The 16,889-nt window shown below is 39.9% G+C and overlaps 1 protein-coding gene across 1 annotated transcript in view; it reads right to left on the bottom strand.

The window, feature by feature from the left end:
- Positions 1 to 16,889, bottom strand: part of PLXNB2 (plexin B2) — a 251,723-nt gene that overhangs the window by 39,158 nt on the left and 195,676 nt on the right. The window contains exons 16-18 of the mRNA XM_066550678.1: positions 12,880 to 13,052; positions 10,571 to 10,719; positions 7,537 to 7,645 (exon numbers count right to left, since the gene is read on the bottom strand). Of these exons, the coding sequence (XP_066406775.1) occupies positions 7,537 to 7,645; positions 10,571 to 10,719; positions 12,880 to 13,052 (431 nt within the window). The remainder of the gene's footprint in view (positions 1 to 7,536; positions 7,646 to 10,570; positions 10,720 to 12,879; positions 13,053 to 16,889) is intronic.

Raw genomic sequence — 16,889 nt, 5'->3', positions numbered from 1 at the left:
TTTTTCAGGTCTATACTTCTTCTGTCACCAGGAAAATACTGTTCATGTCTTCCAGGTAGTTTAATGCTTGAGCATAAATATATTCTGCAATAACAGGCTACCTTGTTATGAGGGCTTTTTGATAGTTTAGTTTGAAAAAGCCTATTCCAATGTCTGTCAGCTGTTCAGTGGCCTGGTTTTTGAAGAGTCTGGTAAGCCATTTCCCAGCAGAGGGACTTTGTGCCACCAGGACTCACCACTGCTTTTCGTTCTCATGATCATGCCCTGTGTTTGCAGAAAGTGGATTTGCAGTTTTGATAAAGCCTGTGCAAATCCACAGCTATGCTGTCCAGAATAAAATTCAATACAATAGTTCAGTTGGGAGTGATCTTCAATCACCAGGTGTAACTTGCTCCCTACTGCATGATTTATCCCAAAAAAATTATTTGATCTAAACAGGATTTCTTGCTTGTAGGTCTGACGGGAATGTAGCCTGGAATGGGAAATTTGAGTACTTCACACATAAATCTTCCTTAGGCCATACCTAGATGTAAAAATGTTCAGTTCAAGATCTCAAAATCCACCTGCAACCCAACTTTTCCATCTTACATCAGACTGCTGGGCAAGTATTACTGAACTGATAAGTAGTTTTCCCAATGCTTTGATAACCACAAGGCTATTTTCCTTATTGGAAGGATAAAAGTGCTATAAATAGGTTATCTCTTGTTCTTTTACACCTATGGTTAGTACCCATCCTGTTACTATGGTTTACCTAAAAGCAGTGGTTATCTCCTCCAAGCAGTGAGACAACACTTGTACATTGCTTTTGGTACCTAATGTTCAAATAATGAGAGCATGTTTAGTAGCAAATTCATATTTCCTCTTTGTAATACCAATGCAAATGTGGCATTTAGATTCCTGTGTGCCACTGTCTTATCCTTGCTTCATCAGCACAGAAGTACTGGAAAAAAACCCAAAGAAAAATATTGACAAAAAGGCTCCAGCTGGCCCAAGTATATCTGTGACTTCACGTTCAGGCCATTTTCCAGTGTCCTGTATTTTTCATCACAGCCAGAAATCTCTTCTTTGCTTGCTTTGTTTTTATCTTTTGCCCCTTACTTAAAAATCTGTTCACAGAAATGCTGTGTATTTTTCATTGTAGTTTCATGCTTTCTGTATGCTAGAGGGTAAATTATCTCCATGTCTGTTCCACTTATAATCACATTTAGACATGAACTTGCTTATTAGCAGCGTACATGGCTGCTGCTCTTACACAGCAACTGTAGATGCTCTGAGGATTCACATTTAGCTCTTACATTTTTTATCCTGTTTTTTATCCTGTTTAATCTACAATGAACTTTAAAATCTTTAATATTTTATGAGTTGCAATTAGTCTTTTTGCAGAGTTAGGAAGGTGATATCTTATTTCTTCAGATTTTTTACTTCTATTTTAGTAAAAAAATACCGTTTGTAGTCTGAAAATTCTCTAAGAGAGCTCCTAGCATTTTAGATCTCTGTGGTCTGCTGGTGTTAAATCAAAGCCCATCTTTTACCTAGCTAGCAATGGGTTTATTCCTTTTTTTTTTCTTTTTACTTTTTTTGTTTCCTGGTTTTTCACAGTTTTCTTTGCAATTAAAGATATAGAGGTGTAAAAGAGAACCATTCCCCCAGCCTCTTTTTCACTCACCCATCTTGCATCTGAGATTGGATTTTCCAGACAGATTCATGTTCTTTTTCACTTGTTTTGTTTGCTCTGCAGCTTTCCTGGTTTGCACTGTCATGTCCAGCCAACTCACTTCTGGTCTCTTACAAACCATCCAAGAACAAGAGGAGCGCACACCCATGGAGCATCACCAAAGTTCTGCATGTCTTCTTTATCTATTTCTCTGCTTTTCCATTTGTCTGTCATCAAGCACAACCTCATCTATACAAAGTTTCCTTTCCCAGAAGAATTCCTGGACATGACTCTGTAAATAAGGGACACTGTCTACTATGGTATCCATCTGTGTAAGCAGTTTCTAGCCCGTGAACTGCACTACTGAAATAAAACTGGTTGCCCTTTATTCTTCACTAATGTAGAAAATCAAAGACAGAAACAAAAAACCACCAAGGAAGGTACTGGTGGATCACAAAAGGGGCCAGAAATTCAAGAACAGTTGGACAGCAGCAGAGGAAAGGAACCTAACAGAGATGCATAGAAACCTTGGCATGAAGTCTGTGCTTCAGAGGGGGATGCTGGAAAAAACACAACTGTGCCAGATCACAAGCAGAGACACAACTGGGAAGGGAAAAGAGGATGGTGTCAGAGTATGGCCCCGTGATGCTGAGAGATGCCAGCTGCAGCACAAGGGGAAGCCAGCAACAGATGGAGGTGTTCAAATGGACTTGATGGGCAGCAAATGGCAAAGCCACCTAAGCTCCCTTTTTGTTGGCTCCTGCAGGCACTGACCTCCATTTGGGGGTCTGCCTTTGATGCAAGTGCACTTCTTCACAAGTAGGAATGGGCTCCTGTGCTTTCACACAAGCAGAGAACAGGGATGCTGTTTCCAAGACCTCGTGACAGTGCACACAGATGTGGATAAGATTTTCACAAATGTACAGGCCATGTTGTTGCTGTGCCTTTATCACAGCCATCTTTCCTTCACAAGTCCTTCCCTCTCCTCATCCTGGTTCCAGCTGCAGTAAATTCTGGCTCTTGAAAAAGTAACTTTTTTACCAAAATTGTCTGCCTCACACTGAAAGCCAAATTATTCTGCCAACTCTTGCATGTTATGCACACAAAAATAAAAGGCATAGCCCGTGAAGTGCTGTAGACACCAGCCAGCTTCTTAGAGGTCAAAATGGCATTTCATGGACTATAAAGGTAACCACAGGAGCTAAATTAAACCTCTGAGTGGGGAACTCAAGCCATTAGGATCTGTTCTTTCCCCCTCAACTTCCCTCCTTTCTCAGACTCAAGGGAGCCTGTTTCTTGTTTTGTCAGACAAGCCACCCACTCACAGGATATTCAAGCAGAGAATTTCCACTGTGCATTCTTGGCAGTCTGGTGCTCACCGCAGTGGCTGACCTGACCCCCTAGCTCTCCTCATCACAGCAACCATAACACAAGTCAGTTCCTGCAACAGCAGATAGATGAGGAGCTGAGTCCTGCCTTTCTGGGGCTGCTTTGTCCAAACCTTACACCATGTAAGCTGACCAAACACTTCCAGGTACTCCAGGTGCCCAGGCAGAGCATTTGCCTGGCAATGTGCAATGTGTGTTGGCTGCTGTGGATGGGGCACTTAAGCAAAGGGCTGGTATGTTAAACAACTTATTCTTTGGACTGAAAGCAGCATCTTTTTATCATGAGGCAGACACCACATGATTTTCTGAAACACCACAGAGCTCTTCTGACAGGTCTGATGGAGAAATGGGAGCATGCATGACTGGAAAGTCTGCACTATCATACATCCAGTGTTTACTGGCAGCTCTCGAGCAGAATCATGAGTACTGCATGCTGGGACATGTATTTAAATGCATGGCTCAGAGGATAGAGAGTTAAGACTAATAATAGCCACATGAATAAGGGCCAACTTCACTAAAACTCTCAGCTATCCAGGAGCTCTCCTGTCCCCCATACGGACTGACACACAAAGAAGATGTACAGCAAGACTTAAGAATAAAATAAGAACCTCTGGAAGCAGTTCCAGACTTCTGTGGATGTGTGGTTTATCAGCATCAATCATAATGGCAACAAGTATGTAATTTTCCCCACAAAAAAATCCACCCAAAGCCCCCAGCTACAGTGTAAAAGGAATGTAAAATTGGGGCAACAACTCAGGGTGAAAAATCAAGGAGTGAGCTGAAACCTCCACAAAAGCCTTGAGGCACTGATCTGGTGAGAGCTTCCAGGGCAATTTCTTCAAACATCACAAAGCAAAGCAGAGGATGGATGCACGTAAGAGGAAACTGCCACATTTGGGGGTAGATTGAGGTGGAAGAGTGCACCTTGTTAAATGGTAACTGTGCTGTTCATTTCACATTCAAACTTCCAGTATGGTGAATATTCATGTTTGTTCTCAGGCCAGGCTCTAATTTATCCTCCCTTCCTCCTCTTTTTGGTTATTCATCTCATTTAGGTAAATAGACATCCTGGTTTACAAGAAGTCATTTTTTCCAAGCCAGTTCCTAAACTACCTTCAACACCTCAGAAATGTACTACACTTTTGCGAAGTTCTATCTCTAATTTCACCATCTTAGGTTTATTTGAGCTTTCTGAAAAGTCATTCTAACCTGCACAGCCTAAACCTCACAAAATTGTTCCGACAAATGCTGGAGGTGCCAGAACCAGCCACAAGCTCTTGTCCTGGTGCCTTGAGTCTAAAGAAGAGGTGTTCTGAGAAAAGAATCAGCACTTGTATGGGATCAGCAAATCTGGGCCATACACATTGGAAAAGCTTAACTCCTTCCTTTGAGACTGCTTCTCACTGCCATAGCAACAAGCAAATCAGATAAAGTTAACAACAAATGAAAAAGCAGGACTGGCCTTTAGCCATGTTACTGCTCCACCTGCTCAGAGACCAGCCAAGCTCTCAGTGCTCCAGATGTACTGCATAGCTGGATATTAAAATTTAGCAGGAGTTCATTTCTATTTCACTAAACAGGAGAATGGTTATTGCCTGAGCCTGCTTATAGTGAAACAATAGAAATGTCAGCAGAGGATGACTGGGTTATCAGAATTTAATTTTATTGGAACTGTACTTGAACTGAACTCAGGCTGGATAGAGAAATTGTGATGGGTAGGGAGACATAAAGCTTTCTTCTCCTGTTGTGCAGCAAATAGAGTATTTACTGTACAGCACAGACACTTCTGGACCAAGGCATTTTTGTTCAGAAATAATTATAAATTGAAACCATGGCTTCCCTTTTAACTGGATTTTTGACCCATTTCATGAAGGTCTTGCACATTTGTCAGTTCTGAAATGCTCTGTACTGGCAGACAGGAAAGAAGCATGAGTCTGAGACCCAAGTTGTTCTGACTATTGATTCTCATCAATCCACCTTTAAAAATAAATCACACTGTTCAGACTGGGTATCAACAAGAGCCAAACAGTACTACTTATAGAATCATGGAATGGTTCAGGATGGAAGGGACCTTCAATGCTCACCTAGTCCCACACCCCTGCCATGCACAGGGACACCTTTCCCTAGATCAGGTTGCTTGAAGTCCCATCCAACCTGGCTTGAACAGTTCCAATAATGGGGCAGATACAGCTTTTCTGGGCAACTTCTTTCAGTGACTCACCACTCTCATCATATAATTCTTTCTTATACTCAATCTACTTGATAAGTGCTTTTGGTGGCAGATACTAATCACATGTATGAGGCTGAGGCAGTGGGGTATATGGTGATACCTCTGGTACACACAGACACATCAGGATGAGCATCTCCAGTGTCTCCTTGTGCACTTCTGCCCTGTCATGCCACACGCTGCATTTAGAACAGTCACATTAAAGATGAAACTATTCTGCTTCAAGTAGTCAGAGCTTCCAGTAAAAACAATAATAGTGACCAGCAGAAGGGTGGTCAAAGAAACAGGGAAATGTTCCCATGTGCCAAAGAAACAGGGAAATACATGAGAGAAAATTTATTTTAGAAGGGTTCTTGGAAGAAGATTATTTTCTTTCCTGTGTATATACTGAGTAGAAGAGGTTTTACACAAAACATAGATTTTGCATGTCTGTGAAAGAAGTCTGAAAAAAGCACTGAAACAAGACTGCAGCTTTTAAGCCAACATTAACTGATGCAACTGTCTGCTCTGATTGTCTGTTCTCATGCCAAAGCATTTGTGCCACACTTGTAGAGGTGCACATCAGTATGACACCCCATACTGACTTCAATCCTACAGTCCAAAGTTGTCTTGATTTTCTTGTGGAATTAAGGGAAATGAAACTAGAAATCAATATCATCAATTTTCAGGTGTGAATTGTATTATTTGTCAATGCTTTCCATATTGTAAATAGGGTCCACATGGAAATAGTCTTGCAGTAAATAAAAATGCTCTTTATCAGCAGTTGGCTTAGGCATCTGATTTTTCAGTGATCTCAATACAGGCAGAGACTGACACACAGAGAGTCTTGGACTTGCAGGAAGACATCCACCCAGGTAATGCTCATGCACAGCCACTTCTCCCATCACCTCATTGATAGGCAGTTACGAATCTTTCCCTGAAGTGGCCAAAAGCAATGGCTCCTTATATCCCTTTCAGATGTGCTAAGGAGGGAATCACACCAAAACAAGTCCAAAGATAGGCTCCAAAGCCTACATGGTTCAGGTTTCAACCCATTCCATAATAACTTCATGTTTTCCATGAAAATCAAGGGAAGATCTTTATACACAGAAGGATAGGAGAACTGGTGTGGAACACACCCAACAGATTCATGTCAAAATCTCATGTAGGTGTTACTGCCATAGTCTCTGTCCTAGAGACCACAAACATACACATGGGAGATTATATAACTGTTTCTGGTTAAGATCATATCCTACACTTCCACAAAGGAACACATGCCATATTCAAGCAACAAGGGTAGTTGTTTTTTGCAGCAGTGTCACCAGAGAGAGGAGGTATTTGCTTGGAAATTACAGAAACTCCACTTCTAGCCTGTTTTGTGAAAACAAGAATGTCCTCTTCTCAGTTAAATGTCATTCTTGACTTATTCCACTGCTGAATCCTTTCCTTTACTTCTCACAAGACATCAAGAATTAATGAGACAGAAGTTTAAATAAGGGAGAAGATAAAAGCCTAGCACACAAGTTATGTTTTATAGTTTTATAGGTGTAATTTTAAGTATCATTATGGGGACTGATATTATTTAAACCTCTCAACTATCTCATGATCTTATAAAATTTGAAGACCTCATAGATACAGATAAAGTTACTTGCTGCTAAAACCACAGGCTAGACCAGCTATAAGCTAGGACCACGTTTAGAGCAAAGCAATTAACATAGAAATGAAATTCTCTTTCACAGTCACACTGAAAACAAAGCACATAAGTAATATGAACACACATCACGCTGTCTGTGGCTCTGCATGCCATACTTTTGAATGAAATAAATTATTAAAGAAATTAATGTACCTTCATTACTTATTCTTCAGCTGCTCTGCATCCATTCTTCTAATTAAGAAAATTGCCTAGACTAAATACCGTGATTAAAATAGTGCACCATGTATCTAGAGAATACCTAATGTTTTGCAGTGCTGACTTTTTTATTTAATAGTGATACTTCAGAGATATTATGTTACTAGTGAATAAGTTTATTCCACTTGCTTTTATACCACATCTTTTTAACTTAGATGGCAAATGACATCATCCTATTTTAACACTCTTAATCTATTGATCAGAATTGATTTTTGGTGCTCCTTTTGTGTATAGAAATGCTGGAATTAAGTGTTTTCAAATATTTTTCAATGGCAGTGCTATTGATGAAACAGTACAACAAACACAAACAATTCTGAGCTTAACTTTAAGTTATGTCATACACAAAGTACAAAACAGATCTCTGAAAAAATGCACTTACCTGGTATGTAAACAACACTTCACTTGGTGATCTACCAAATTTTCCATTGATGTTAACTTCAATTTGACCTTGCTGTGGTTCATTCATTGGTCCAACTTGACAGACAATTCTAAAAGGAAAGAATGTAAGCTTATCTGTTAGAAGTGACAGCTGCAATACCAGGGCAATATATGTGAGCTACCACACACACTGCCAGCAAGAGCACCAACTTTGCTTTATCCTATACTATGTAATCCAGTGCTGCCTCAGATTCCCAGCAAAACCACCCAAGAATAGTTTGCTTGTCTATCCAAGGGCTGGTAAACCCGAAACCTGAGCACTGTACACAGCCACTTCAGCAGTCTGTTAGTAGAAGTGCCTTCTCAGAAGACTCAAATTCAGCCCCACAAGTCAGTTGAACCTCTGCAACCTGACACAAGATTTACTGTGGTCTTTGTGATGTTAAAAAAACCCAAACCCACAAAGGAGCTCCCACCTCCTTGATGCAAACATCAGACCATCAGCTATCTTATGATTTTGTGTGTTTTAACTGCTGATAATTTTGTTGTGCATCTTGCTACCTTTCAGCTTCAAACCTTTTCACACCTATGATCAAAATCCCTTCAGAATTACTGTTCTCTGAAAATAAATTCACAGATAACACATGCAAAATCAGAGGTCAAGGAGCACTGACCAAGAAAATGCTGCCTTAGAACTAACACTGCTGCTGAGTGATAGCTAAGATGTTTAAATTGTTATTTCAAACAGGTAAACCACAGAAGAATAGCATGAAAAGGCAATAAGGATTTGACAAACTTGAAAACTCGGACAAATGCTTAATGGAGAGCTGATAATACAGTTAGATATGGAGGTATATAGCGCTCATAGCCTGCTCAGTCAGTTTCATATAGGCCACACCCTATGATCACTGCTCATTTCTGTCACTCTCCCTCCAAGATTATTGCTATTCTTCTTTAAACAGTGCATGACCTCTTAAAAAAATCTAAAGTAGCAAAAAACCCCTCAATGACTCCAAATTTCTGGGTATAATGTACTTAAATCAGGACTTATAATAAAAGGATTGTCAAGTCCCTCTGCAGATCACTCCAGACTTTTTTTCCTGGGTACTGGCAAATGGACAAAATTCTCAGAATTCTTGCATGTCCTGGCATGTGTATGGCTGCCTGAGCCTGTTCCTCATCATCTCTCTACTGTATTCTTGGAAGTTGTATCTTCGTGTCAGGCAGAAACAGGAAATGGTGCCTTTGGAGGAATTTTTACCATATGTCAAGCTAGGGAAAGCAGTCGGGGGCCGGGGCCGGGGGCTGTGGGGGAAACATCGTAGCAGGGATTTTAATTGGAAAAGTTCCCTCCCTTCCCAGCGCTGGCATTGCCTCCCTTCCCCCACATTACTAATGGAAAACTACAAAGAATGACTTCTCCAAGGCCAACAATTAAATCACCACAGAGCCAGAAAGCACCCTTAAGTGTCTTAAATCTTGCTGTGCATGGGAGCCACTGTCTCCTAAAAATACTAGCTTTTAACTGAAGAAGGATAGGGGAGCAAGACAAGGCACTTTTATTAATTTTTTTAAAATTTAATTTTATAAAAAGAAGGTAATAATAATAAAAAAGAACAGAGGGGGATAAATACAGAAAATTAAAGATATCTATTTGAAGATTTTGACAACTTCTTTTTTTAAGCTTCCCTAGCCAGGAACATCCTTCAAAACCCACTAATTTGTTGATAAATGACATGATGCAAGTTGCATTTGTTCTCACCCATTACTACATTGCCAGAACTTAGGAAACCAGTAATGTTGCTATGATACAAGGAACCAGTCATCTCAGTTCTGGCTCCTTTCCATGTATTTAAAAATATCAAAAAGCTTTAGAAAAAGCCAAGAGGATGGGGAAATTCTTGTAAGGCTATGTCGCAACTCAGTGCAGCTTTTGCAAACACTGAAAATAAGGAATGGGGAAAGATGACTGGTTGGAAGTGCATGTAAATGCAGGAGTGCTGGCAATAAAATTGGGAAGCAGTAAGAAAAAAACAGCTATTCTTTGCCTTCTTCAGTCCTAGAGGCCTGGGAAGCTTCTAAATGCCTGATCCATACATTGACTAAAGTTAAATATTTTTCAAAAGCTAAAAAAAAATCACTTCAGTATCTTCAAAGTCACTTTCAAAACATGCCACAGAAATAGCAAAAAGTTACTATGTTACAATTTAAATTCTAGGAAGGAAAAGAAAGCCAAGGTTTCAATTGCAGCTTTCAAAAGTGAATGAAAGAAAAATCCGTCATTACTCTTTATATTACTACTGAACCTTCCTGCAACGCTTTTCATCAACTAATATCAAAAGGGTATTTCCCTCTTGAAATTAGAAGCTTGATATAATCTGTAGTAAACACCTAGATACCTACCTATAAGAATTTAGGCATTCTGTTTTAATTTTTGGCACTGCTTAAGAGTGCGACAAGTAATCCACAAAACATCTACCAACCTGCTTAGGCAATTCAACATCCATGGACTTGTTGGCTTTGAGATGAAACTTAGTCATCTACAGCTAAACCTAAACTCTGGGCTCCCTCCCTGTCCCCAGGCAAGAAACTCTGTGGCTGGACTAAACAGATTTAAGCTTCCTCTTGTTTTCCCTACTTTCCCACAAATCTTGTATGCTTGCCTTCACTGTGGTTCAGATTTAGCAAAGTTTTAATGACTAGATGCACATGTAGATTGCCTTTAATTTAAAAACCAATAGTCTTGATATATGTGCAGTAACAGTTTATGAAAGCTTTTCAATCAAGTAAGGAAAAAACTTCAATCAGGAGCAGGATGGTAGTACACCATTGTAAATTTGTTGCTGTATTACAATCTATAACAATTTTAAATAGAGAGTCAGATATTTTACTATGAAATATTGCATGTATATCATAGCAATAGTTATTTTTTCAAATGGTAACCTTGTGTAACCACTAGAAGATCATCTTTTCTTGAAAATGCACAGAGGTTCCTTTTTTCTTCTAAAATCTTGTGAAAAGCATCCATCAATTACCTTGTGGAAACAGAGTAGAACTCCTCTTTAAAAAGACATTCCTTGTCTGCCACTGTTACATTTTTTACATCTTCTGCCTTTATTCCCAAATTAGATCCCATTATGGTCAAAAGAATTCCACCACTTAGTGGTCCAGTTTTTGGCTCAATCTGTGTTTGCATAAGGGACAGGAAAAAAAAAAAAAAAGCAAAATTAAATACTGCAGTGACTATGTTGCTCTTCTATATTATTTAAAGCTACTTTGACTTACCAACATTTGAAATGTAGATGTTTCTTGTAGGACAAACAAAAAACAAGCTATGCAACTTTTTAATGTTAATTAATCATCTGTTAGCTCAGAACTAGTATTCAACAGCTGAAGATTTCATGTCTCCTGTGGCAGACTGTTATGTACAAAACCCTTGCCTGGTGTTTATTCTATTTTAAGTTTGCTTCCTCCACTGAAGTACTGTGATTGTGAAAAGCAAATTCATTGCACTCTTCTCACAATCCTTCCACAGAGCTTTTCCAGCATTTTGTTGTTCTGATTTTATCCCTTTAGGTTCACAGCAGAGCAGTGCACCTTTCTAACACACAGTGCCCACAATAGTGTTTTCAAAATTTCCTCCAGTCCCTTGATTTCCCTTAGTGCATCTCATGGTAGGGTGCTGCAGCATGGGCTGATGGTAACCAAGTAATTTGCAAATAAAATGAGGACAGAGAAGACCGTGCAGTTGTAGTGGAGTGCTTAGACTGGAATATGGCCCTAACAGGCACTTCAATTCAGAATATTTGCTGGGAGGCTAACCTGCTTTCCTACACAATGCTTGGATCACCTTCAGCAAGACCTTTTCAGGCCTTCAGCTTTGGAGGGCTGCAAGTTTGCCATCAAGAAAAGTGAGGTTGCACTTCAATGCCTGCTCCATCAAAATCGGTCTCTCAGGTCTAGGCAAGCCTGAGCACAGCGATGTGGCTGCCTCTGCGGGCTGCCTGGCCACTGGCTGTCCATCTGCACTCAACCCATACACAAACTAGCTGAAACATTACTCAACTGTTTGCCTAGCTCTTTCCAAATGTTATGTTCATATCTAAAGCTAATGTAAGGTCTGAAAACCTAAAATATTTTAGTATCTTTTTTTGTCCACAATAATGTAGAAACAGGATCCCAACAAGAAAAAGTGAAAACACTTTTTTTTGTTTTTCGATTTTCCTTTTCCTTTTTTCTCAAATCATGTTTACCTGGGCACAGATACTACACAAGTATTCTTCTCCACAAATTCTGTCAATCTTCTAGGGTATTTACCTTCCTTGGCAGACTTCAGCTGTTTAACAGCTGTTTCTTCTCAGATGTGCCCTCATGGCCAACCTTCCTCAGTGTTCTGCAGGTCTGCCAGTAGGCACATTGCACCTCTGACTGCACAGTCCCCAGTAATGCAGTGTCTCTGCCACTTTGAGCCACAGGTTTCAGACACAGTCCCTACTGAGTGAAACATCCCTTCTACAACTCTCAACCTGTGTCACACAGTTACCACATTTTGTGATGGCTTGAGATGTGTTCTCATCAAACAGTGTGTCTGAGTTTTTAAGTACTGATATCACTGCTACAGCAATTTAGATTTGCCCAGTGGAAGCATGTATCACTCTTTTCTCAACAATTATGCCCAAAAAAGCAGCATTGGCTTGTTTCTGGAAAGGACATGGATTTATGACTTTCTTTGCCTTGCTGACCCACACAGTGGACAACAACCTTCCCTGACTCTGAGTGAATGCTCCAACTGCAGAGTGAGTCAGGTGCACATTTGGCCTCTCTGACTTCTTACATTCAGTTCCTACAGCCTTGGATTTGATGCTGGTGTGGACTGAAAAATATCACTGACACCTGGAAAACACTTTGTGACACAGAGCAGAAAAAATCTGCTCCCTTATTAAATACTATTTCAAAGTCTAGCTTGAAGCCTGTAAAAGAGCCTGTTATGTATTTGTAGTTCCAGGAACAGTGAACCTCTATTACAGACTAATTTCAGGTAGAGAGGAGAAAAAATCCATGCTAAGAATGCCAGAATCAAATGCCACGTTTTAAGCATGCACTGCTACCCTGGCTTCTGATACAGCGAGGACAAGGCTTGAGAAACAAGGAGGCTCAAAGAATCCATTCAGTCTCTTATTTTGAGTCTTTACAAATCTCTCACACACATCACTACTGACATTATTTCCTTTCAGCTATTTCAGAGGCTTGCTTAAGGAAAAAACCTGCCTTTCAGTATGAGCTCACTCGGCTGCTTTCTCATGAAAAATATTATGCTGGTAGGGAGAGAAAAAAGCAATCTTACACCAGTGATTTCTGGAGGAGGACACGTGTCGGTGGGGGCAGCGCGACAGAGCTTTTCATAAACGCACTTGCTGGGCTTGCCATCCTCCTCACACCACACACACCTGTACTCAGGTGGGGCGGCAAGGCACAGGCTGCAGTCGCTTCGTCCGTAGGAGCAGTTGTACAGAGTCACTGAAAGATGAACAGCAAACATATTTAGATGTTTCTCTCTGTTTCAAGGATATTCAGTGTCCTTTAGGAAGGAAAAGTAACCCTCTGTATAAAGTTCAGTGGAGTCACATGAGTAATATGTACAGTCTGTTCTCAACCCCTGAATGATGCTGAGAAAATTTTATTTTTTCTCTATGGAAAAACCTGACATTTATCCATGTGCAGAGTATGACTAGCCTGCAAATATATTTTTGTCACTCAGGCACTGTCAAAACATTCAAGTACAAAGTCCTTACTTTGACTAACCTCAATAACACATACAATTGTTTAAAGATTAATTCAAAAATCAGGTCCTTGGAGCATCCCAAGTCAGATATGGAAGGTATAGACTATGCATGGATGTCAGTAGGGGTGGACACCAGTGGGCATGGGACCTCTGCCAGTTGCAGGATTAAAGGAAGACAGCTGCCTTTGTAGGCTGTTTCCAGGACATTTGGGACTTTCCATAATCATCACTCATGCCTGAACCAAATAGAAAGTTAACACTTAATAAAATGTTAACCTTTGTTCAAGTTAATACCTCTGTGTTTCTTCATGCTTCTCTATTTTCTTGCTTTTGTTTTCCCTTTTGTCTTGAACTGTCATCCTGATGTACACCTTGTTCCTTTTGTAGTGGGGTTTAGTTCTAGCTTTTCTGAGCCAAGAAATCAAATCTGATAGTTGTATCTCCCTTACTGATGAAGCAGAGACCAACTGTCCCAGACACTAAGCTTGTTTTGGCCCCCATCAATCTCTAGCATGATGCACAGTCACTGAATCAAACTAATTTTCCCAAATAGATGCAAAGCCTTGAGACATATCTCAGTGGTTCAACACCATAAGGAGAGCCTGGGCTTACAAAAAACCATATGGAGATGCACTTGAGAACTAACCCAGAAGAAAACAGACTGAAAAGAAACCACGTTTCTCTAGGGAAAGTGAGCAAGTTGCCCAGATTGCCCAGCATGGGAGTGCTGTGCCTCCCTGGACAGGTGGGATGATTATTGTAAAGAGGAAAACATCTTGCTGCCTGCTTTTCTGCTCCATTTTCCCTTCCTTCTCTCCACTCTTTGCTGCTCTGTATTTCTCCACACAGCCTCTCACCCTCTGCCACTGAGGCTCTGTCACTTTTTGAGTCTTGTAAATCAACTTAACTTACCAGAACAGCAGAAAGCTTTTTAGGCTTCCTCCTGTGCTCTTTCAAGAGTTAAATGTGCTTGCAGATGGGAATAGGGTATACAAGACAGAGCCTTAACATCTTCCCCTTCCCCTTCCCTTCATTAAGTCCCAAGAAACAGTAGCCTTAGTGACACTGGATTCTTTTCAAAAGAGGTTCATACTTAAAGATGCAGGAAATAAAGGAAAGTAAACAGATGTGGACAAAAGTAAATCCTTTTGAGACGCATACAGTAAAGGCCATTAAAAGCATCTATTTAAAATGAGCTTTTACTCTCAGAGGAGCAGGGCTTTACAAAGGATACTGGCAAAACCACCCTCCAGTCAGTAGCATTTCAATACACTTGCTATCTTCCTAGATAACAGCAGCAGCAGTAGCCCTTGAAATATAATTCCAAGAGACTACCATGTCAGATTTCTAGTGAAATGAAATTAAAATGAGAATGCTAGTTTTCCATTATTTTTTCAGCAGTGGCCTTATTCTCCTGCTAGGCATGAACAATATTGCAGATGCCCAAGTCTTGGCTAGCCTCTGCCACTTGCAGGAGAACATGTAATACCATACAGGCAGTTTTTCTCTAAATGCTGTGTGTTTAAACCCGTCAGCATTCAGTTTCACAGCTAGTCTTTAAGATAATAACAGGTTTTTTTCTTTCCCTTACAATGAAGAGTTAATGCAATGATGCAGCCTGATTTTAACCCTTTCTTACCTATAGTCAGCATATCCATTGATTTCAAGTACCTTTACAAGCACAAAATCATCTGAAGAAACATTAGAGGTGCATGCAAAACTAAGGGACTTTGGCATTTGTAAAAATGAATCAATGAGAAAGAGCATCCATTTGATTTAATCTCTGTCTTGAACTTCCAAGGAATTGATGAGCACAAAGCAGGAGTAGCATCATTTGCTTCATAAACTGAGCACATCAATATGAAAGGCACTGAGCAACAAACATAAACCAAGCCATATTTCCTGCAGTTTGTGTGTCAGTTATCCCCTCTGTATGTTGTTTTGTGGATATAGTGCTGGGGAAAGGCACCAGACTGACAGCCCATGTATGCTGCTGTTTGCCTTGTGGACAGTGGCAAGGACAAGTTTCCTTGCTGGGAATCGCTTTTATAGAAACCAGATTGCTTTCTTATTAAAGACTGCTACTGCACAGACACTTCAACAGGAAATATTGTTGAGCAAACCTTCTCCTTGGCTTCCCAAACCTTGCATTTCCCACCCAGGCAACCACATGGCCACCAGGTAGAGCATGGGAATTTGTTTACTCAATTACTTCATTATCCTTCACTGGCTGGACAGGGATTCATATTCCATCCCTCAGCAAACAATGTCAGCCCTGCGAAGTCTTGATGTCCCTCACATCCAGTTGCTTAAATGCAATGAAGAAAGCCATGGCCTCAAAGCATTAACTGCTCCCCTTGTTCACTGATCAGCTCATTATTTGTACCAGCAGCAAGCTACTCATTAGATTCAGACTCTTATCCATCACCTTTAGATACCAGCTGTGATAGCATCGATAAAAGAACAAAGGATAAAAGGGATATATTGGATTTCACACTGTTCAGAACCCCTGATGGCTCGAGATGTAAAAATGCTATCATAACTTAGTATTCACTAAGTGTCATACAAAGAAAGGGTTCTTTCACTGGCAGGTTCAAAGGTGCTTCTCAGCAGCAGCCATATACCCAAAGCCAATTCTTTTCAAGACGAGATGCATAAAAACACATTATACTCTGGATTTCATATGGCAAGGGAGTCTGAAAGTCAGAAAGAATTTGGATTTTAAAAAATCCCTTTTATACTAAAAAGAGACATCTGTTGATAATTTTTCAAGTTCCCTCTTGGAAGTGTTCTATATTTCAATTTAAATGATAACATTTCTTTAATAATTTAACAACTTTTTTGTTTTGTTTTGTTTTTAATGTTTTTTCCTGACTTGGAAAAAAGATGTTGGGATTATTTGGTTAAAATTCTTTTAGGCAGTTTTAAACATGACAGCCTCTGGAATGGAAATTAAGATAGTCTGAGATTGTAATATAACCTCCCTATAAAATTTGTGCCAGGTCCTCTTTTAAGTCTTTTAACACTGCACACAGAACCATAAGGAAAATCTTCTAAAAACATAGTTCATGCTGCCAATATGAAAGAGAATAAATTTAAATATTGTACAGTTGGAAAAATGGTATGAAGATTTATTCTGCAGAGGAAATTACTTGGGGGACTAGGATTTTCCTGATGCTGTCCCATAATGCAAGTAACAAGAGGGTTGCCTCATGGGTTCTGCAAAATTCTGCCTTAAATGTCAGTCCAAAGACATGTAAGCTGGGTCCTAGATGCTGCTCCATTGATTTTAAAGCAGTTTTCTTACCTCAGGACTAGGATTCATTGCTTCATTATTGTATGTTGAAAACAATGACATTTATATTCATAAAGAGATTTTTATCAGAGATCAAGTCTTTGTGCTATAATTTTAAATTTATTTTTAATAGAAATAAATTAATAGAGTAATGATCTGAAAACACACTGAATGTTTCTGTGTTTTCTTGATTGCCAGCTAACATAGGGACTGCAGAATCTGCCTGAACTGAGACAAGCTAAGAGATGAGATTTCAGGTAAAGTCCATATGAGTGGC

The sequence above is a fragment of the Molothrus aeneus genome, chromosome 5 (assembly GCF_037042795.1).
Source record: "Molothrus aeneus isolate 106 chromosome 5, BPBGC_Maene_1.0, whole genome shotgun sequence".
Taxonomy (NCBI): domain Eukaryota; kingdom Metazoa; phylum Chordata; class Aves; order Passeriformes; family Icteridae; genus Molothrus; species Molothrus aeneus.
This window is presented reverse-complemented; position numbering and strand designations above follow the sequence as displayed.